Genomic DNA, 23,355 nt, shown 5'->3' on the forward strand with positions numbered 1-23,355 from the left:
TTCTGATACAAGCCAGGATGCTATGGGCCTTCTTGGCCCCCTGGGCACACTGCCAGCTCAGAGTGTGAGTGAAGCAGCAGTGACAAAATAGGTTAGAACTCGGAAAAGTAGAGCTTTCTGCCCGCTACACAAGGCTGTAGGGGTGTTCACTGGATTGGGGAAAGGAGAAAGGAATGATAACCATGCTGATTCTATGATGGTCTTCAGCCATAGGCTAGCCCAAACCCCTAGATCTCAACACACTGGAAAAGTTAAAATCTCAATCATATCTGCTTTCCTAAAGCTGGTGAATGGTGTTAGGACTCTCTGTATTGAGGATCAGGATTTGAGGCTGTGTTACTGTCTGTGTTGAGGAGGACTGGACTTCCTTCTCCTTGGTTTAACACAAGCAGTGGCCTTCTACTGGGCTGCAGCAATTGCAAGAGACAAAATAGCTGAGACACTTGAGAACAGAAACAAAATTTATCTCGGTTACACAAAGATCTTCCTGTGAAGATGTTCACTCACTGCCTTCAGTAATCAGCTACCCTGATCCCTTAGGAAGGAACCCGAGGTGCAGTCCAACGCAGGGTCTATCACAACAGGTAGAAAAAGAAGACCACAGAAGCCCTTGCGTAGGTCTATAAATGCCCAGAGTTGTGTTCCTCGTCCAGCTCACAGGCAGCTGCAATTGGAAAGCAATGTGCTGAGGGGATATGGAAAGTTTCCTTGCCTCATAAAGGCTCTGCTGCCTCCCAGCCCTGAATTCATCTCATTTTAGCAGTGAAATTCTATCTTCTGCATGATTGCACCGGCAGGCTTTTGTCAGCGAATTCAATGATGTTCAAACCTGCCTCAGGGATGAGGAGCCAAGAGATCTGAGTCGAAGTGGCAGAAAGACTGCTGCTGAGAAGCCAAGTTTCTCTTTCCTGGGGTGCTGAGCAGGCAGTTACACTAATGCAGGATGCCATCTGTTTTTTCCTTCTCTAAAAGGTCGTGTTTCCCAAACATTGCAGAGGCAAGAGAGGTCTGGGGTTAAAGCAAAAGTAATTAAACTCTGCAGACCAGGGCCACCTATGCCTTCACTGTCCACTTGGTGCTTTTCACACCTCAATGATAAGCACAGGTGCCCTGATTGTCACAGCCACAAGTAACCCCCTTTGCAGTGACAGGCTGTGGGACATCCTCCTGGTGTAACCTGCAGAGGCAACACAGCAACGACCCTGGGGCATCAAGCATCAAGTGTGTCGTGCAGCTGAGAAAGGGGCTGTGCTTCCTAAGCTGAGCCCTGTGCTCCTGCAGCTGGTGAAACAGGAGCAATGGCTAGGAATGGAAGGGGAAAGAGGGACATGCCAGAGAGGTGGCCCAAGTGTAATTCTGAGGTGTCACCCAGACACACATAGGAAATGTAAGAAAAAAACTGTGTGACAACCACACTACCGGGCACAGCCAGACTTGCACCATGAACACCAGTTCTCATTCAGTGGGAGCTACCTTGGCTGTTCTACGTCACCCTCCGGAGGAGCCTATATGTCTCCATGAAAAAGCAGAGATCCCAGTCCTCAAGTGGTTGAAGTTCGTCATGGACAGCCTGGCCTTCAGACAGGCAGCCAGCCCAGACTGACACCTGGACAATCATCTTTGCACCACGAAGGCATGGAGTGCATTAGAAAAGTTTAGCTCCTGTAGTGCTGTTGTGTAGCAAAAGGCAAAACAGAACAATGTGGGAATTACACAGCATGCGGGGATCATGTTTAAATATCAAATCCAATACGGAGGCCCTGACTTTGGCGTGTTGGACCCTGTGGCACATGAGGCATTTACTAGTCGTATGAAATTTTCTGTCTGCTTAATATACATCTCACTGAAATAACTTTAATCTATGTTGAAAAGATGTTGCCTGGTTCAGTCTGTGCTAAAGGATGTTAAATTTAATTGATTTCCAATATATTTACCGTACTGTTCTGTCGAATCTATTTTACAGGTGTGTGTGCCAGCCTTTTTATGAAACAAGTAATATATTTGGGGATGGGTAATAAGCTTGGCTAATTATCATTAATTCCTCTTGGGTAAAACTAGTGTGAGAAGATGGCTTGGTGCCACTGCTTTGCAAGGTGTTACGTGAATGTAGACAAAATCAGAATCTTGTTCCTATATTTGTCTGTGTTGGGGGAGACTGTTGGAGAAAGCTGCAGCTTGGCTGGCAGGGGATGATTTGCCAAGATCAAGTTCCAAGTTCCCTGCCTCTCTGGCAGGAAAGACTTTTGCCTTCCATCATTTTCAGCATGCTCCCAGAGAGCATTGCCTCCAAGTCACCCTAAAACCTGGACTTAAAAGCAAATCAGAAGGAATTCTTTTGCACTCAGACCCCCAGTATGTTAGAAATCTCTGAACCTTAAAAAGATCCCATAATATATTACCAAGCCTGTCTCAGCCATTTGACACTTTCTAAGGGTTTTTTATTGACATCTCTGAAGCTTTGAAGTCTCATGTGACTCTCAGGCCTTGATAATACGAATCACTTACAACATTTTAGAGCTGCAAAATAACCAACTGATCCTCATAAGGAGCCCTGTAAAATGGATTAATAAATTTTTGTCATTCTTCACAACTAGTCCATGTAGTCTTTGCCTTAGTTACAGGTCACAATCCTACATGCTGACCTTGAATATCATGAACAAGGTGTTTGGTAAGTTATACGTGGGAAACAGCAATGTGGTCTTCTCCTGGAGTGACACAGGGACACAAAGAGATGAGATCAGCCTCTGTAGTTCTTTTGTAACACCTCACACCCATAGCTTCCTCCTATCCAATTAGCTAGATATTTTTGCAAGACCACTATACCTGTCAACAGGGCTTCTGAGCATCCTCTGAGTGACCGGTTTCTTACACTGCTGACCAAGTCCAGAAGACTCATTGCTATTTTTGTTACTCTGTTATTACTTTTATTTATCTGCAATAATTTTTCTTCTTGTAGGAGAGAAGGAGCAAAGAGATGAGTTTTGTGTCTTGACCACATGGGAGCTGTTGTTACTATGGAGTGATCAGTGAGAAAGCTCAGTTCTAATTTCTTACAGGACCAACATTACTGTCCTTGAGAAAAGTAGCTCTCCTGGCCCTAGAGCCCTGTTTATTCACTCAGCTACCCTGCAAACTCCTTTCTGAGAGCTCTGAAAAAAATTACTCTCAGACTCTTAAGTGATTCTAGTATTTGACAGTAAGGCAATGGAATGTAATGTCTGGAGCATCTAACTTCTGTGTTCCTGACAACAGGTCTAGCTTGTCTCGAAATATGTGAGGGGAAGAGGCTGCATATTCTTTCTCAAGTCATCAGGTATGGGAATGTTTAAGGCTGACAGTCAAGATCCAACAGATAACCATGGTTCAGCTCCATAGCTGGCAGTTAGAAGCCCAGACCCTTGCCAAGCTGGAAACGTGTTTCCAGCAGCAAGGAGGTGGTGAGGCGTATGCAAGGAAGTCCACCATCCTGATGCTGTAGGAACTGAAAAGCAGTCAAATCTCTCCCAGGACAGGTTATGTATGATACAACAGCTCTGTACAGACATGAGGAGCTGATACTACTAGAAGTGGGTGGATGGGTTTCTCTGGTTTGATAGTTTAGTATCACTGATTTGGGCTTTAGGTTTCCAAAATACCAGGAAGGGAATAAAAAGGAAGTCATAAGAAAACCTCTACATAATACCATTTTTCCTCTATCATCTCCCTACATCCTTCCCTCGGTGTACTTCTTATAGAAAATCCTCCTGAGAAATCTGCATGTAGAAGCTAAATATCTGCATGTAGAAGCTAAATATCAGAAGTCTCGCTTATCTGTGCTAGGCAAAAATACTTATGGGTGCCCAGCTGAATTGTCTCAGTGAGAGCTTTTTCACCATCCTGCTTTATTGAAACAAGCACTAGGATTCAGCCCAGAACCCCAATATCCCTGTTTTGAAATGCTAGACTAGCTACAGTATTTCATATAAGCCCTGAGTCAGATTGTCTGTAGTCACCGTCTTTGTTAACAAAACTGGTTTCTATCTGCAGCAAGCATATACAAGTCAGTGGTGCAAAAGTAGCAGGAGATACCTGAAACATTAGAGGTGTTTTCTACAGCAGGTGAAATCTGTTTGTAATAATGACTAAGCTAGTTGCTATGGGTCATAAAAGTTATGTAGGATCATCTAGGAAGAACAGAACAGCTGATTTTGTAGTCTTCCATTTTTTTTTATCTGATTGCAAGTGATTTACATTAATATTACAACTTTCAATCACACAGAATTCAAAGACATTACAAACCTTCTCTACCTGATTGCATGACTTGAAGAAAATTGCTTCATTTATCATGCAAGAGTAGCTGTAAAAACTGTGAAAGGTGGTGGTATGTGATACTTCAGGACAGCAAGTAAAGAACACTGATTACAGTTGAAACTGCAGGGGGGATGCTGGGAAACAGAACTAAATTAACCTAGTTGGAGTTTGGCCAGGACATTAGGATTCACACCTTAAACTCTGCATGGGACTTTTAATGATTACAAGTGGTTAGAAAAATTATCCAGGAAACAGAATGTGCAACAGCTCCATTCCCTTCCTTCATCTCACAGCCAGGGAATTTGATTGCTCGCTGGCCAAGGGAAAGCAAGTAGATCCCTATAGTTTATTTAATAACTTTTTTTTTTTTTCCTGGAGACCTTCCATGCTGTAGTGTCTATCCTTGCCCTACTTACTTTTCTTACCGTTGGGGTTTTTTTGTTACTGTGATTACAATACCTCATGAGCCTTCAATGCAAATCAACTGTGTCACTCAGGACAGACTGAAAAAATCAGAATTGTCAAGTTTTTAGCCTACATTTCACTGCAGCATCAGTTTTGATCCTTAGCAGTGTGTTTTGTGTCTCATATTGGGGCTTCATCCATTGCTGCTACTGGACAACAGAGAATAGACCTCTCCACAGCACTTCCTCAGAAACAGGTTCAAGGTGGGAATAAACCTGGGAGGAATACAGGGTGGTAGTGGAACCATAGGGCTACAATGCTAACATTCAGGCTGTTAAGCAAACTTTGTCTTTACCCCTTTTTTCCATTGCTTATAGTCACTGAAGTTTACCAGCTGAAGCTGAAATTTCCCAGGTTTGATGTCTTGCCCAAAGGTGCAAAGGTGAAGTAGGTTTGTCTTTTTTTTTGAGATTTTTTTCCCCCTAAGTAAAAGTGATTCAGCCTTTTCTTTTTTTTTTTTCCCATGAAAGAGCATAGAATCATAGAATCATAGAATGGTTAGGGTTGGAAGGGACCTTCAAAGGTCATATGTAGAAATTATTCCCACTTCAGCAGGAATATTTGCTATTTCTTTCTGAACAGCAGAACAGCCAAACCAGCACGGGGTTAAAAAGTTTATATTTAGCATAAAAACATCTAGCTGAAAAATGCCTTTGAGTGCTTCAGTGGAATCAGATTTTGATTTGACCGAGTTTTGACCCTCAGAAAATTCCACGCATAAGCACAATACATTCTGTATGGGTGTACTCATTGGGCTCAGAGCATGTATGGAGGAGCAAGGCAAGGTTATATGTGTACGTGTGGTTAGCTTACGTCCTTATCCTAGCACAGCATATTTAGGGGCTTCAGTTATGCACTGTGAGTAAAAGCACTGAGCTTGGTGGTGCTTCTCAGTTAGAGCTTGCAGTCTTCGGGCCCTCCTGTGTCTTGAGGAATATCCTAAATACCTAATGAGATTAAAGGGGGCTTATGAGCATTTTGGGTTGACCAATGCCCCCTGCTTCTTTGCTCAGGGTAAGAATCATGTCCAATGAGAGTACCTAGGGTGAGACACAGCCCAGTCATTGATGGGTAGGTCCATGGAGATGAAGCAGGACCAAGGTCAAGCTGAGGAGTCAGTCTGCAGGTCAGGGCCCAGGTAAGTGGGTCCATGGCCATGGAAAGGGGAAGGTTGTGGCAGAACTGGAGACCAGCACTTTTACAGTGTTGCTGGAGCAGGGACTGACTGCTTCAGGCTGGGCTGAAAAGGGGGAACTGTGCGGGAGATATTTGTGGGGGCCCGAGATGAGGCTGGTCAGGCCATTAAGGTCTATTAGTGCACTAAGGGCCCTGACAAGGCTTTCCAGAGAGCCTAGGGAATCTTCATGTCTGGAGGTATTCAAGGGTTGACTGGAGAAGGCCCAGATCAATACTATCTGTATTTGAAAATGGCCCTGCTTTGAGCAGGGAGTTGGAATAGAGACCTCCAGCCTTCCCTCCCAGCCTAGGTTATTCCGTGATTCTACAAAGCCTGCTGTTTTTTCCTTCTATATTAGCAGTACATGCAGGATATCCTGTCACTATGAATGTTCCTCACTCAGACTCTAAACTGTATGCGACAGAAAACCAAATAGGTAGCATGCACTAGGGATGATGTACAGCCTTACAGAGCAATGGGCCCAAATGCTGCAAACTTTTATGCACACACTTCACGTTCCATCTCAAGCAGTCAGTGGAGGTCATCAGAAAAACAGAGTTAAGCATATGTGCTAGTGTTTAGAGGACCATCACATCAGGGAATATTTGCTGGCATTTAGAGTCCGTTCATGCTCCAAGGGAAGTCAACTAGCTCTCTTGTCTACTGCCTCGGGCGCTGATCTGCCCTAAAGAAAGTCTGCATAGCACACTGTGCGCTGTGGCCTTGACTCAGCAGAGCAATTTGGGATATGTGGCTTGCTGAATCAGAGCTTATGGATCTAGCTGAAATTGCTTTGTAGGGCACAGTCCAGTTCCCACTGAAATACTTGTGAGGCATTTGACATGCACTTCAATGAAAACATGATCAAATCTGTGTTCATCTGGTCATTCCTTGAGCTGAGGATAAAAATTACTGCTCTGCTGGTTACAAAGAGAATGGATAGAAGAGAGGACGCCAATAAAAAGGTTACAGTGAGAGCTGTAAAGGAACAGTCTTTTATTAATATTTCATGCAATGTGAATGGACATAGAGCAGAAGGAGTTAAAAATGGATACTTTACATGTACATCTTTAGGTGCAGAAAAAAGAGTATTCAATTATATAGTAGCAGGAATAGAACAGGGAAGCTTTTATAAGGTGTACAACCTAAAAGGACAGTTTTATGCCTCATTTTAATGGTAGCATTTCCTGATTGATGAGTATGCAGATATATAATTTTAATATCCTTTGACAAAGTTGGTTATATAGTGTTTATGTAAGAAACTGATTTATTCTGTGAATTTATTTCTTATGTCTAACTGGTAACTACATGCATGTGTATAAAAGAAGAAATTTTCTACCTTTAAATCCTTAATCTTTCTTAGTTCTGAAGTTGTGGTACCGTCTTTGGCTTATCAGATTTGAAGCCATTTTAGAAACTGTGAGAATATTTCTAAATTTGATTGTTAAATCTACTGAACAGAAAAGCTGCCATTTGAGAGAATAAACTTCCTTCTAATGTACTAGTAAGCATGCAATAGTGCTCCGAGGCTTAGGAGACAAAGTCTGCTTACAGTTAGAAGACTTGAGCTCTTAGGTGCTTACAGCACTTTTGAAAGTGAGACTTAAATGCTTCTAAGTAATTTGGGCACTACAGAAAATCATATCTAATTTCCCTGATTTTGCTCTGACATCAACAGCAATCATAAAATTATTTGTTATCTAGATGACAGCAGAACTGGTCGTATGTGGAGCAAATCCAAGAGAAAGAAATATGATTCAGAAGTGAATGAAATAATTTAATGGTGTTTAAATATGGGAGGCAGTACATGTCCTTGGTTTCAATGGAATTAAATGCATTGGTTCTGTAGTAATTATTTCCAAACTAGATGTTTCTCTCAGCTAAATACTCATCCCCAGGAAACCAGTGGAGCTGTATCTGATGCATACGGTGTAGTAGAACCCAGAGTCCATATGGACTAGCCTGCACGCTCTCGGAAAGCATAAATTACTCCTCTGTAGCACTGGAAGGAGACTAATGTAACAACAGACACTCTCATGGTTCAAACAGTCCCCCAGAATACCAAAATCTTGTTTGAAATTAGGTAATTTTTGAAAATATTCGGCAAGAGAGGTTAACGACAGAGTTCCTCAGTACTTCAGTGCATCAGACATATGCTAATCCCATCCTGTTTGGAGCAACATGCCAGCTTTCTTAGAGTGCAGTGTTGTCAGGCCCTGGTTTCTCACAATTACTGCTCTGGCTGACAGGAGAACAGGGTGTTTTCCTTTCTCCACAAGATCTCAGTGGCACAGCAATCTGTCCTATGGGTCAGAGAGAAAAAGCTTCTTTTATGGGAGCTCTGCAGTCTGCTGTGGCTGTATTGCAGACATGCTTTAAAGAGTCAGGATCTCAGGGCTGGCTGGCTCTGTTGCATCTTTATATTCTCAGCTCTCCACGATTTCCTCTGGAAACTCTGCAACATTCAGCTGCACCATTTCCCACGTGCCCTTAGGAACTCCAGGGGAAAACCGGATCCTTGGGATCCAGGCTTCATGCCAGGTGGGACTCTGGGATGCACAGGGAGATGCTGAGCAATAGGCAGCAAGGGCACAGGGATGACTTCCAGCTGCTAGCTGCTCCAGGGAGCAGGAGAGGTGCTGTAGGCCATGACACCCTCTTTGGCCCCTCACCTCCAACTGCAGCACCTCAAGCAGAGGCAGCAAGGCAGCTCCAGAAGTCACAAGACTGGTTCATATAGTGTGTGCAGCACAGGTGCCAGCTCTCAGGGAGGGAGGGATCAGAGCTTCGGTTGCGTCAATCTAAAGTCTTGATCCATCACTGAGAGACACTCCTTACAGCCCAGGCTCCCTAAATATTTAAAATGCAGCTCAGTGAATGAGTATAGTGAACAACAATAAACATAATCATAAATAAAATATAATAAAAACAAATAAAAAAAGCGAAACGTTGCGTTTTGTTCACAGTGACGATCCCAGCGGTTCCACAAGCAAGAAAGCCGGGTGTGAAACGGAGGATCCGAAGGAGGCCGGCAGACAGAGTGGCCAGGAAGGCAGGTCCGACACCCTGACGCTAAAAGCCCAGCATGCGGAGCTCCAAGAAGAGCAGGCAGCGGGGTGTTCCCCTCTGGTGCAGAAGGCGAGCCTCCACCACACGGGCTCCCCAGTGAGAGTGCAGCGCAGCAAAGGGACGGCCTCGTGTTCCCATGCAGCTGCCTCCGATTATGAGCTCTCCCTTGACCTAAAGAATAAACAGGTACAGAGGCTTCCTCCTCAGGCTGTGGGAGAAGGGGACGGGGTGGGTGGGACTGCATTCACACTGTGGTGGGACGTCTTTCAGCAAATACTTTAGCCTTCTGTTAACCTTAAGTTTTTGCCCTGCCTTAACAGGCCTGGCCCTTCAGTTACGTGGGGCTCATGGAGGAAGTAGCTTCCCCACCTCTGACTGCTACACCCTTTCACTCAAACCTGCTGCGCTCTGCTCCTCGTTGCCTGGGTTCTGTGGTCTAGAATGGACCTAGATACTCAGTTGTGACTGTAGGCTTAGAGATGGGTTGTGGGCAGCCAAGAGCTGCGGCATCCAGAGATACTGCCTTGCTCACAAGCATACAGTGCCCGTAGGGCTCCCAGCAACTGATTGTCCCAAAAGACCTCCCTCATGGGAGAGGTCTCCAAGAGCCATCTTGCCCTCTTGAAAGTGGCAGGCCCCCAGTGCACTTCCACATTAGCTTCTTCAAAGCATGAGCTTTCAGAGGAAGTGGGGTTTATTCAGTAAATGTCTTGCACGGTGTCTACAACAATGTTTGCGTATTGCTACCATCACTGCCTTCAGTACAGTGATGCATGCTGAAGAGACAGGCAGGTCTACCAGGCTGAGAGAAAATTATTTAGTTCTTGAAGCTGCAAGGCTTGCCTCCTGTTCCTGAGGCTGCAGCCTAGCTCCAAAGCACAAGTGTACCCATCTCTATCTGCATCTCCTGATGGGCTCCCAGCAGGGGATAGTGGGACAGGGGCTAATAGCAGCTGGCCTCCTCACTCAAAGGCAATGAGGTGGAATGTGCCCCCCACCCCGTGTCTCTGCTGATTACAGCCCAGGAGAGCTGTTGTGCAGAGGAAAACCTAAAGAATTATTTCTGATTTTTCCCTGGAATGGCAACTCAGCCAGAGACTGCTATGCAGACTCTGCAGCATGTGAGATGAGGAGGACAAGCCAGCACTAGTGACAGTGTCCAGATTACGTTCAGTGGGAGAATTCAGTGGGAGCTGTGTTATTGCAGATGAAGGGTCTCAGCTAATGAGGTTCCCACAGAAGAAGCTGCTGCTTCTGGGACATCTCTCTGCTGCTTCCCTCAAGGCATTGCTGCTGTCCCTAAACATACATGTCAGATCAATGGCCCAATAAATTCCTGAGCAGAAAAGAGACCTTGGCTCTTTAGCTCTGTCTTTCTCAAAATACTGCATATTCAACTTGGACAGAATTCTTCCTTCACACCAGGAAAAGAAACAAGAGAGACTAATTAACTAGCTTCGCAAACTAATGCGACGTATCCTCAGGGTGGGCCAGATCTTGGCTGCTATATATGGGCAGCCTCCTTGATGTCCTAGAGCTGCTCTGATTTGTCCTGGGGAGTGTCTGTCCTGTGCTATTTTAGCTTTAAGGTCATGTTGTCCTATTGCTGTTATTGCAGTAGAGGCCAGACCTGCCCTGGATGCATGTGAGACAGAGAGACATGTTAGCTGCTTGTTCATTAAGTTTTGGTGCCTCGCAGTACTGACTTTGCAGGGCCCCAGCCTATCCCATAGGTGAAACCACTTTTCTCACAGCAAAGAGGGCTTGCAGTATGTGTGCTTCTCCAGCCTGATGCATGTCCTCAGTGAATTGCCTCCAGCTCTGGAAGGGGAGATTTTCAGGGAGTGGAGGGTATTAATTCTTCGAGTCTTGCACTCCAATATGTGTTTTCATAGGTATTCCTATCAACTTCTTTGTCAGGGAGTTCTTTTCAATGGAAATAAGGGTGATAGGACTCTCACAGGGCTGTCTCAGTAGTTCCCTAGTCATAGAACAAATTGTAATGCATTAATAAAATTTACAGTAAGAAAAACAGGTAGAAGGAGACATTTTTAGTCTCACAGTGCAGTTGAAGTCACATTTAGCTGTTGGGAGAGGACTGTGTGCTAGTAAGGAAGGAGGGTAGCATACAGCCTCCTCTGCAGGGCTTGGAGGTGCAGGTCATCTACCAGTCATTGGCCCTCAGCATGATATTAGAGGGTTGGTGTGTGAGGTCATGGCTCTCCTTGCTCTCTATCACATGAAACAGAGCATGCTGACAGTGCACTATGCTGGGAGATTGGAAAGGAAACTCAAGTGCTGAAGTTCCCCTATGTTTAGGTTGTATTGTAATGTTGGGAAAATGGAGGGGATCACAGGAGAGAAAAGCCTTTTTTCAGTCTTACATACTCTTTTGCTGTGCTGAAGGGTGGCCCGTGTCCCATATATGAATGAAAACGTCCCATTAACACATGGCCTTTATAGCAATGTCCTTCTGTTGTGAAAGGTTGGTGGGAGCGAGTGGTGGTATGAATGGGTGATAGAGAACATGTATGCTCTGTGTGTCTTTTTAAAATTATTTTTTACAGTGCATGCATTGACTTGAGTGACTCAGATTCTGTCACTGAGCTTGATTCTCTTCTCAGTAACATGGTGGCATGTCACCATACTCTGCTGCAACTTGGGTGGAAAACCAGTGCTAACTGAGAATAAGATCAGGCCCATTTTCTCCTGGCAGATTTATGAACTTATGCCTATGGGTAACAAAGCTATGGGCTGTGAACCTTAAATGTTTCGCCATATCCAGGCCTGGCACTTTGGCTTGCCTTGGGTTGACCTTGTTAAAACGTTGTTCATGTGCAGTCCCTCATGGCAATGGATATTTCCCAGCCATTTCTAATTCAGCCACAATGCCTGAATTGCTCAAACTGAGGGTTCATATTGAAGCCTAGAAATGTATTAAGCTAATTATTCTTTGAAATCTCCCTGACCCCCCTCCTGCTTTTCCCTTTCTTTGGCGCTGGCTGTCAGATCATTCCCCAGAGAAGAGCAGCTTTAAGTAGGCAATTATTTGTGATTCATAGGGTATATTAGGAGTGAGAGAAGCCAAATCATGTCTGGCCTTTCTTGCCTCTCAAATGGGAAGACAAGGTTCCTCCAGCAATCCAGACATACATCTCCATTACCTATGACTGCTGTGGTGCTAATGGATGCCCTTTCCTCCTCTTGAGAGGAAGAAAACAGGCCAACAGCTGTGTGAAATCCTTAATTCCTCTGGAGTGTCAGTTAGCTCGACCTGATAGCAAATGTGGATGTCTCAGACATCAGTAAACAGTAAATGACTGAGGTACATCAAGGAGAAAGAGACAGAGATCCACTCCTATCAAACAAGGGTGGGGAGGGCACTTCTCTATGGGTGTGCTGCTTCTGGCTTTGCCAGTCTTTTCAAGCATCCTTTGGACCAGTCCCTGGTCCTTGTTATCCTAGCCACGAGACACCGTAGGACTCCTCTTGCTTTGGACAGGGCCAGATGGCCACGGACCACATGCAGAACCTGTCCTTGCACACCTGCTATGAACTGGCGAACAGACTAGATGGGGAGTCCTCTCACTTTACATCTTATTCTGCTCCTTAATGCCTTAGCCACTTTGGGAGGACTGAGAAAATGGACTGCAAAAAGCTGGTGATGTTTTTTCAAGGTACTGACAGCTTGCATCAATCCTCTAGACTTTGAGAAGGATCTCTCCTCATAGTAGTTATTAAAGTCTGCCTTTTTGGGAACTGTACTTGCGTGAGATAAACTAGCCTTTTACTTCAGATCAGCAATGACATCTTGTCTTGGCCTGCAATAAGATCGGAGCATATGAATTCCGTGTTTTCAGAATGGCTGTCACCTCCTTGGAAACCTCAGATAATTATAAGGCTCTTGCTTCTGCCTTATTTTGCATTTTACTATTATTCTGCCCCTCAGATAGCTGTCTCTCCCTCCCATTTGTTCCTCTTCCCCTCCCAACACAATCAGCTCTACATTTTGATTAACCAGACCATTATATTAAGTGCTCACGGTCAGTTGTCAGTAATAACAGTCTGGGTTAGGCCTGTGCAGGTTGTTGGTTTAATTTGCATTTATCTGTATGAGCCTTCCTCCTGAAGGGAAGGGCGAAGAGATAACTCAGTCTCTTTCTAGAGAGGCCAACTTTGAAGAGATATGCAGGAGTGCTGGTTTTATGGTGGTATTTAAGATGGTCATTTTGGAAAGAAGGACAAAGAACTCCAGCAAAACCCTTCTACTTGCTACTCAGAATCTCTTTTTGTCCCTGTATCACTCTTTCGTGCCACATCAAACTCTGGGGATAAGCAGAGACCTTGTTTATCCAAAAAGCCTACTGACAGGTCTTGTGGTAAATGAACCTAAATCCATGATCATTACGTGGGTGATTTTTAGCACCATTTCTGCAGACCCTTTCTGGGATGGCAGCAGGCCAATGTTTTTGAAATTAGGGCTGAGCAGAACTCTGAGCCAACCCCAGTGGCCAACCCCATTGCTAAGCAAATTACTAGTATTTCTCGGTGCTGGACTTTGATGCTTGCTTTGGATAGATATGAATTCAAGGGCAAGGCAAACAGAAAACAGAAGCCTACCTTATGTTTGACCACAAAGCAAAGGGTCCCTGCTTCATTTACAGCAAGGTAGATATGAAAGGATGTGTCCCCCCACTGCTCCCTTCCAGAAATAGCACCCTCCATCCAGTGCAGCAGGATCCCTAGACCTGTTGCTGCCTGAGGTGATGGGGTGCCAGTGGGCAAGGCCATAAGTACTTACTCCAGCAGCCAGGATACCAATGCAGGGACTGAATGGCTGGGGTCATGTTGTCTTCCTGTCATCTCCAAAGGTCATATCATCTTCCCCTACTTCCAAAGGAGTTGTGTTGGAAAGATGCCAGAGGTGATTTAAAGTTCTTACAGCTGTCATTCCAGGCCTTCATTTGTACCTAGATCACTCACTGATAGTTTTATCTGCAACCTATATAGTGTTACAAAAAAGGAAAAGAAGAAGGAAGCAGATGACATGATATGACTCTGCAAGCTCAGGTTCATGCCTCAGTCTCACTTAGACTACAAAACCAGTTTGCACTTAAATTCAGATTTTCTGTGAGCTCAGTCCTTCATCCTGTGAGTACTGGGCCGGCAAGGCGTGGTGAGAGGCAAGTGATATCTGCCTGGGGATAAGGATGCAGTCAGAAATCTGCTAACAAGCTCACACTCACCACATCAATGATGCAGTGAATGCTCTGTTAATTCAGTACTGATTTTACCAGCACTCCCAGTCCTGCACTTCACCTTTTTTTGGCTTTTCCACCCGTGCATACACATATAAACATTACAGTCTGCACCTGTGCTCTGCCCTGTGAAGTGCCAGCAATGCAGAGTTTAGCTCATAGTTCATCCAAAACCTCAGTAAAGATAATTTAAGTTCATCCTTCTTTTTTCTTCAATCCCATCATCCACCATTATCTTCACACTGTCCCCCTTATTCTCTGTCAGCCACTCACTGGAACCAAGTCATCTAACGTTCTCCTGTAGCATGTTAGTGAAGGCCCAGCTGCAGAGGAAGAGTAAAGGGATTACCAGGAAGTATAAATACTAGACTACAGAAGAGAAATCACCATACATACTTGCTTTGTTGAAGCCTGTTGAGTTACCACTTGGCTGTGTGGGTATATATTTACAAGTGTGTTTGTTGTTACCAGCTCAGGAAGGAGTAAAATCCTCCTTCTACTTGTTCTTAATATCTTGTCTCAACATTTAAAATTATTTTTTTTTTTACTTTTCAAAACCGAGTCTTTATTTTCCTGAGTAGTTTTCATTTCACTGATGGCTGACACCTGAAAAACTCAGATATCAGAAAGGAAGACACTTGGGATTCAGAGTGCTTTTTAAAAGACACGGAACAAACCCAGCCTCCACTAACTTCTGTGGAAGCTGATGTTCCTCACTAGCTCCTGTGATCAAACCTGCATTTTCTGCATTTAAAAATTAACTTTTCTTCCCTTTTTTTCTGAATGGTTTCTCCTTTCCCTGACAGTATTTCCTAAGGTGACTAAGGAGGTGAGGAGCTGAGATAAAGGACTCTGAGACAAAGGATCATGCTTGACATTACCAGAGTACTGCTGAGCTGGAAGACGTTGTTGGAACACTGTGTTTGCAGTGATGAGCTTGCCCTGAAGGCCATCAGAAGTAGGTTTTCGAGAGAAGGGGACTTCTAGGTTTCAGCTGGTATGGCTGGTACTCTAGGAAGAGGCATGGTCATGTTACAGCTGTGAGGAAACTCACAGTACTGGTGCTTTAGCCAGCCATGACCAAAGCGGGGCCTTCTGTTCAAATCAGGGGCCTGGTCGGTGCAGGAAAAAACTAGTTCAGTGTTAGAAGTTCCTCTGACAGTGATTACAGACTAATCAGTGTAGGAACTGGGGTAACAGAAAGCCATCAGAAGTCAATTAACAAAAAATAACCTCTCCTGTTCGTATGTCTTTCAGATCGAAATGCTAGAGCACAAATACGGAGGTCACCTGGTATCTCGCAGGGCAGCCTGTACCATCCAGACTGCTTTCCGGCAGTACCAGCTCAGCAAGAACTTTGAGAAGATCCGCAACTCACTGCTGGAGAGCCGCATGCCACGCCGCATCTCTCTGAGGAAAGTCCGGGTCCAGAACTCAGAGAGCTTCTCCGCTGAGAAAGCCTTGGTGGAGGGGTACAACTTTGTGGGCATCCCATTGGTGAGATCTCCATCTTTGCCAGCCACCATCAGTGGGGCACTGACCGAACTGGAGGACTCCTTCACAGAACAAGTTCAGTCCCTGGCCAAGTCTATTGATGATGCCCTCAGCACCTGGAGCCTGAAGACCATGTGCTCACTGCAAGATGGAGGCTCATACCAGATAAGAGAGACCTTCAGTGCCAGCTCAATGCAGCCAAACCAAGACTTAGAAGCTGAGCTGCAGGACAAGGAGAAGGAGGAAGGGCTCTTGCCAGATACCCTACCCAAGAGCAGTAGCACTCTCATGATGGCTTTTCGAGATGTCACAGTCCAGATTGACAACAAGAACATCTCTGTCTCATCGTCTACCTCGGTGTCCATGGCAAACTGCCTCAGTAGCAATGCCCAGGCTGGGCTCTCTCAAGCTACCAAGGCTGAAGAAAGCCCAGGAGAAGGGGAGGGAGAAGCCAGTGAACCTCCGGCTGCCCCAGAGAGCTTATCTGAGTCCATAGCTCTCCAGAACAGCCACACTTTCACCGAGGTGAATGTCACTACTAATGGCACGGGAGACAGCACTGCTGAGCCTGGGCAGATGGCAGTGCAGAAGCTCCAGTTTGATGCTGGCAACGAGACGGGGCAAAGCAAAGGCTCTGAGTCTGAGAATGCAGACAACTCTGAGCAGCTGAGCAGCAGCAGCACCTCCACTTCAGCCAAGTCAGCCTCTGAGGTGTCCTCAAAAGAAGCACTGCAGGCCATGATTCTCAGCCTCCCAAGGTACCACTGCGAGAACCCAGCTAGCTGCAAGTCCCCCACACTTTCCACGGACACTATGAGGAAGCGCCTTTACCGCATTGGGCTGAACCTCTTTAATATGTAAGTGGCTCTTCCTCTTTTGTGTTTCCCAGCCTATTTCATGCCTCACAGGAAGAGGTGATGGCAGGCTCTTGGTCTAGATCCATCTCCAGTGAAGTTCTTCTGTATTCAAGGGCATGACCATCTGGGTATGCAATGCAGACCACAGATTGGCTGCCCAGAAGCTTTTTCCCTGAAGTTCTCCAAGTGCTGCCCTGATCTTCTGCCCAACAGAGGAACAAGCCCGGTGCCCCATGAGTTAGTGCCCATGCTCTCCTGAATTCTGAACTTTCAGTCCCAGTTGCTGTCCATTTGGCATCCACCAGCTGAGCCTGGGATCTAGGCTCTTGCTCCACTCTGTTGCAAAGGAGCAAGTGTAGCTGGGGATGTAAACCTAGCCCTGGTTACTTAACATGGGGCATTTCCAAGTAAAGAGAGAGTAAAGAGGTAGAACTGAGCTTAGATAGCCCAGTATGAGTACTTTGACTGTCATTTTCCTTCTGATATTTCACCTATGGTAGATTTTCATCTGACAGACCAGGTTTAGTCATCTCAGTCTCTCATACTGATAGAGATTCTCCAAGTCTGATACCTGTGAAAAGGCTGTAGGTATGAAAGCAAAAGCAGAGCAGCCCAGAGATTACCGTCAGAAGAGGTTAACTCGAGAGGTCACACATAGTCTATTTTGGATTGACAGAAAGCAGCTGAGCTCCTATAAGGAGCTTTAGATTTGTTCGTTGCCTTTCAATGAGACTTTTCTCATCAAAGCAAACCATGAGAAATATTGGGGTTTGCCTCATCATTGCACTCTCATCTTATGCTGTCTTCAATTCCATTTAAGTCCCCTGATGAAGGTGCTGGGGATTTAATGCATGCATTCTAGAAGAATGTTTTGCCACATATTAGCATGGCCCTTTTGGTCAGAGTGAGGACTGAAGATTACATAGGCCGAGGCAGAAGTTTTGCACGGACAAGGGGGCAATGCATAGGAGTTATATATGTGTTATTATGGAGGCTGTGAACTCCAGGAGGCAGGAACCTGGAAGAAAGGCTTTTAAGGCTGGGCTCAGAGCATCTAGAATGGAAGTGATGCTAGAGCAGACAGATTTGGGACTCTTACAGAACTGAGGAGGATGTTTTCCTAGCTCTGAGATCATGTTGTGAGCAGGTGGCTCCATGTGTATACATCAAAGTCAGGCTCTCAGTGCACAGAGATTTGCCTGATGAACACAAGCAGGCTGGAACAAGAGAAGGTAGGCACCAGATACTGGTGGAGGATTGATTATGATAGAGTTAGTTCCAGGTCCACATGGGTATTCTGGTGTTTGTGTTGTACTTCTAGAGGGGGATGTGGGGCTCACATCTCTGCTACTAAGTGTTTCAGTATTCTTAGCCATGCTTGGCAGGAGTCCGTCCACCCAGTGTGTTTTCCTTTATTTCCTGGACAGTTGACATGAGCACTGATGTGACGATAAAGCAGGAGTGAAAATGCTTTTTCCAGCCTCTCCTCCTCCCCTAGTCTGCCTGGCACACATTCATGTGACAGATGAGCAGCACCAGGTCTGTTTTGAGGAATCAACTCTGCCATCCTCCTTCATTCAGTCACCTGGGTTCACTGCATCTTGCAGGTCCCTGTGGGATAGAAGCCTTACTGTGGAGCTCCAAACCACAACTTCCTAGCCAGGCCTCCCCTGCTCCCTTGAAACTAGCTGCTGAAATAATGTGCGGTAACCTATAAGGCTCAGTTTTCTTGATAAAACATTGGGAGGACAGGGAGGGAGAGAACTGACCTGTTAGCCCTGGGGAGTGAAGTATTTTTTTTTATTCTCTGAGCAGGATCTAAGGGACACATGACTCCCTTTGTGACACTGTAGTGCACCTCCATCCAAGGGACTGGGAAGGCCATTCAGCTTTGTGCAGTTATTTGGTTGTTGCTTTCCCCATCAATTTCTAACAAGTAGCCAGTTTACCATTGTAGGGTTTGTGATGTGGGCACCAACCCACAGGGCATGGAACTGAGGCCATGCATGCCTGTGCACACATCCTTTTTTGCTGACCACTTCCCTGGACCAAGAGCTGAAAGCCTCCAGTTGCTAGCAGCATCTGCAGTAGTCTATCTGACCTTGCGTTGCGTTTTCAGAAAACAGCGCTCTGGCTCTGAGCAGGCCCCTGGGAACACATCGATGCTGTGCTGCTGTGGCAATTTCCCCATCCCCACTCCACGGTGAGGGGGTGGAATCCCTGGAACGGAGAGTGTTTCATTATGCAGCGCTGCTGTAATAACTCTGTGTGTGGGCAGCTGGCTGCGTGGGCAGAGGGAAAGCCAGCAGGACGTGAGGAATCCCGCAGCATTTGTTGGCCGTGCTTAACACCTCTGCAACACTAAAGAAAATAGCAGGCACCAGGCTCAGGAGAGATGGAAGTGGAGTTGTCTGCTGCACATCTGGGTAAAAGCCACAAGCTGCAGTACATGGGATACATCTGCAGGTGTTCTTTGACAGAGATTCTGTATTGCTATCAGGATCTTGTGCGGAACAAATTGAATTCTGGGAAAAACTGGTGAAAGGTTGCTGTTAGTGGTAGAATAATGTGTGCAAGTATATTTGAGTTATAGTCTAGGCAGTGCAGGAGGGCTGTCACAGCTGGACTGTTTTGTCCTACATCCTCTTGCATTGTGTGTGTCATCTCTGCTGAAATCTGCACATCCATACTGCTGTATGAGCTGCATTTTTCTTGCCATATTCAGCTCCCAGCTCCTCTGGAGTGAATCCAAAGTCAGTCCAGTGGCTTCAGAGTCACACCAGTGTAGCTGAGATCATCCTCGTGCTGTGAACACCATACTTGCCAAATACCAAAGTGGAAGTAGAGGTGAATTTTATGAATCTCTGTTACTTAGCTTGACTTTAGCCCTGATCATATGACCTTTGCACTTAGCAGAGAACTTTGGCTGTGCTCCTCAAAGGTGAATGAGGAGATCTGTGTGATAATACAGAAGGTACACTGTTGCTTTTCCCTGAGGAGTGCCTGGGTTTTTCAATATCGGATCTTACAGCTCTCCTGTTCATAAATGTAATGGGCTGACTTGTTCTCCCAGCCACTCTCCCCAGGGGTGCCACACTGCCCAGGATATTTTTTTTTGTGACACTACAGAGTAAGCAGAACTATTTAAAGCCCATCTACTTTTTGTGTACCCATGAGGCCCCTGTAAGGAGCAGGCCACTCTCCTAAATGCTGATCCCCTTACAGCTAGACATATGTTGCTCACCCACATCCTTCACCACCTGACAGTGTCACAGTCTGTGCCTGTGCATATCATGCATTCACGTGCTCTGAGATCTCATCCTATCCTTTCCTCACCCTAGGAAACTGCCTAAGCAAACTCACTCCTTGAGCCTTGAAAAAAAAGATCCCTGAATTCGGGTTAATAATGGAAGTATGGCATCCTTTCATGAAGAAGCTACCCTCTTACCTCTCCTCACTCACCAGCTCAGAGAACCAAAGGAATGTGGAACTCTCCCTGGCACTGCACTAATTCCCCTCAGCAAGAGCACATCATGACAGACAGTCTTCAGCGGGGCAGACTGAAATACAGGAAGAAAACCTCCTGCACAGTGCACACGTACACACTCATTCCTGTCTGTACTGTGGGGCAGGCACCACATAGGCTCACGGCCATTCCCAGGATACATAGAAGCATGTATGCTTACAGGAGATATGAGGTCAAAGCCAAAATGTGCAGACACACAGGCTCTGATGAACATGTATGGAGCAAGAGAAATCTGCATGTACAGGACATAGACGCACACAAACGTGCTTGTTGATACATGCACTACCCTCCAAGAGCCGCGTATGCAAGCACAGACAGTGGCACACTAACCAGCAGAAAATCACTCCCACAACCAGGCAGTCAGGCCCACTCAGCACCAGGCCTTTTCTCAGAAAGGCACTCACAGCCGCAGAGGGAGAAACACCCTCTGTCTGGGAGCTGCACGCCGCTCTCTCCCAGCTCTGACAGGCGTTCTCCAGGTGCATGCTCTCATCCACCCACACAAAGAGATTTCTGCCTGAGGTGTAAATCAATAGAGAAGGGAAGAATAACACAGCTAAGGGTGGGGGAAGCGGAGGAAAAGATAAGGAAATCTGAGCACAGGATTTTTGTTCAGGCAGCCAGCAGGAGGCTCAGGTGAGGAAAGTAGAAAGGGTGACTCAACACTGAGCACTAAAAATGTATGAAAAAGAAATTTTTTTTTTTTTTACATGGAAAGTGTCCACCTTTGGTTAGCCCCTCTTGTGTCTTCAGCCTCATTTGCCCATGGACTGTAGCAGCAATGTCTCCTAAGTCTCTTCAAAGCCACGTTTTTCCCTTTGCCTTTGCCCTACGGAAGGTGCACCCCCATCTCCCCTAAAGCAAAGGGTAACGTGCTGAGCTCTCACCCCTGATCCCTGGGGACAGCTCTCTGTGGGTTGCATTTGGAGCAGCTGATATTTTCTGTGCTGTCTGTGTGGGACACAGTCTAATCATGTCCTCACAGGGACCCTAAACAAACCAAGCTGAGGCAGGGAGGATACAAGGGCCTTTGACTCTGGAGCAGACTGATGCCAGAAGAGAGTCACTGATGAGGCTGGTATCATGCAGCAGGATTCTTTGTGGCAGTGGCATGGCACTTGTGATCATCAGGTGACAGCAGGTGCTGCAAGTGATGCAGCAGGTCCCATGGCATCCTTTTGTCTTCAGCGGCAACTGAACGGGACTCCTCCAAGTCACTTTTCCCTGCCCCCACCAGTCCCATCCTTGCCACATGCATGAACTCATAGGAACCCATGCACATGCTGAGGGCTGCATTGCTGCAAGCCATGAGGTGAGCCGGAGGCAATAATGCCTCAGAGAGATTACGCAAACTCACCATGTCTCTGTCCTTCCCTTTCAGAAACCCAGACAAAGGGATCCAGTTCCTGATCTCCCGAGGCTTCATCCCAGACACCCCCATTGGGGTGGCACACTTCCTACTCCAGCGAAAGGGCCTCAGCCGCCAGATGATTGGAGAGTTCCTGGGCAACAGCAAGAAGCAGTTCAACAGGGACGTCCTGGAGTAAGTGTGGAAACCTCTTCCCCTCCTCCCTACACTGTAAAGGATTTGCCAGATCATCTAGCAGGAGCTCTGCACCAATGGGTGGTAGACTTAGTGACGCTGGGAGGTTTTGTGGCTGGGAAACTCTGTGCCTGGGGTCTCACCTCATCCACATAAAGCATCTCTGATACTTTCTGGGAAGTACTAAGAGAGGCAGAGGAGAAAAAATACCTGCTTCTTACTGTGACACCAGTAGGGAGCAGTGAATGCTGGCTCTAAACCTGATTCTCTTTCTGTCCAGTTTTGAGGTGGGCGGCCTTTTCAGTTTGTCCAACTGCACTACGGGCATAATAAGAGGGGAGTTGATCCTGTTTGTGGTAATGAAGAGGCCTGCATGAGGAAGGATGCTACTAAGGGTTTGTCATGACCATTTCAGTCACAGAGCACTGAAGAACATCCCCACTCCAAAACTCCAATGGGCTGAGCTGTCTCTTTTTCTGATCTCATCTCAGATTTCCTCCCTGCTTCTGTTCAGTGACTGCCTTTGCTGGATTGTTCCCTTCAGTTCTCTCACCATGACCCTCTCCTGGTCACACAAGCCATGCATCTCTCAGCCTACACCTCTCTCCTCTTTCAAGTCTTGCAATTCGGGCTGCAAAATCCTGTGAATACCTGAGACCTGTACTACCTCAGTGCCTGCCTGTTGCTCTGCCTTCCAAATTGTAACTATTGCTAACTTGTCAGCCCCCAGCCTTGCAGAAGCAGGGTCTGAAGCATTGGGAAGAAAAATATCTTACCTGTTGTTCTAAGCATTGTCCAAGAGGACAGGCTTTCTGCAAAGATAGGCCTAGGGAACTGAGATGAGCCTTTGTTTCCTGCTTGATCCTGATCTACTTTGGATGAAGGAAAAGGAGAGAGCACAGCTCTCTGTATGATAAAAAGGGGACATCAGGAACAGGGAACACCACCTCTCCCACTCTGAGAACTGCTACAGTGAAAGCAAGGCAAGTTTGCACCAGAATGCGAATGTGAGGGCTGCCATGCAAAGTGATGTGACCTGTGTACTCAGGGGCCAACAAGCTTGTTCAGAGACCCATTTCAAGGGATGACCAGCACTCAGCTGGGTCTTTCTTTTATTAGGCAGTTCTTAGTAAGAGCTGCCTTTCCATTAGGCAGGAAGTCCTTTGCACTGGATCCTTTATTATATTCTCCCATTCTCCAAAATGTTCTCTATCTCCCTTGAATTTTGCAGTAGTTTCTCTTGAACCAAGCCAAACGGAAACCCTAAATCCAATACATACACCAATTCTACTCCAGAGAAAGACTGGAGGATGCCAGTTCAAGAGCCAAATCTAGGCCAAAATTTCAGAATTCATTCCTGCTGCAATTGCTGCTGCTTATTGTTGCAGGTACCTGACCTTTGGTCCAGCTGTTTTTTTAATATACTGTATGGGTATTGATTTGGCCAGCAATGAGACACATGTTCTCTCCAGTTTCTTGATGCTGAGAGCTACAATTAAAAGTAATTGCTTCTTTTTCTCCAGCAAGCAATGTGTGGGATGCTTCCCCTGACAGATACTCTGCTGAAGTCCAAACCTAGCCTCTGCACAGGCAAATATTGCAATAGCAATAGGCTGGCACTTCCTTCTAGTCCTAAATTTGACATCATCCCTGCAAATGACCATGTTCTTCTGCCT

General features: G+C 46.0%; 1 protein-coding gene across 5 annotated transcripts in view; it reads left to right on the plus strand.

The window, feature by feature from the left end:
- The window catches only part of IQSEC3 (IQ motif and Sec7 domain ArfGEF 3), a 103,857-nt gene that overhangs the window by 55,391 nt on the left and 25,111 nt on the right, over positions 1–23,355 (plus strand). For 3 of the 5 annotated variants that reach the window (XM_086755329.1, XM_086755306.1, XM_086755297.1), the window contains exons 3-5: positions 8,899–9,187; positions 15,517–16,610; positions 21,518–21,679. In XM_086755329.1, coding sequence (XP_086611455.1) covers positions 8,899–9,187; positions 15,517–16,610; positions 21,518–21,679 — 1,545 coding nt within the window. The remainder of the gene's footprint in view (positions 1–8,898; positions 9,188–15,516; positions 16,611–21,517; positions 21,680–23,355) is intronic. The other 2 variants (XM_086755315.1, XM_086755320.1) reach the window with 2 other exon arrangements.

This window comes from Chlamydotis macqueenii, chromosome 1 (assembly GCF_036417535.1).
Source record: "Chlamydotis macqueenii isolate bChlMac1 chromosome 1, bChlMac1.mat, whole genome shotgun sequence".
In the NCBI taxonomy this organism is placed as follows: domain Eukaryota; kingdom Metazoa; phylum Chordata; class Aves; order Otidiformes; family Otididae; genus Chlamydotis; species Chlamydotis macqueenii.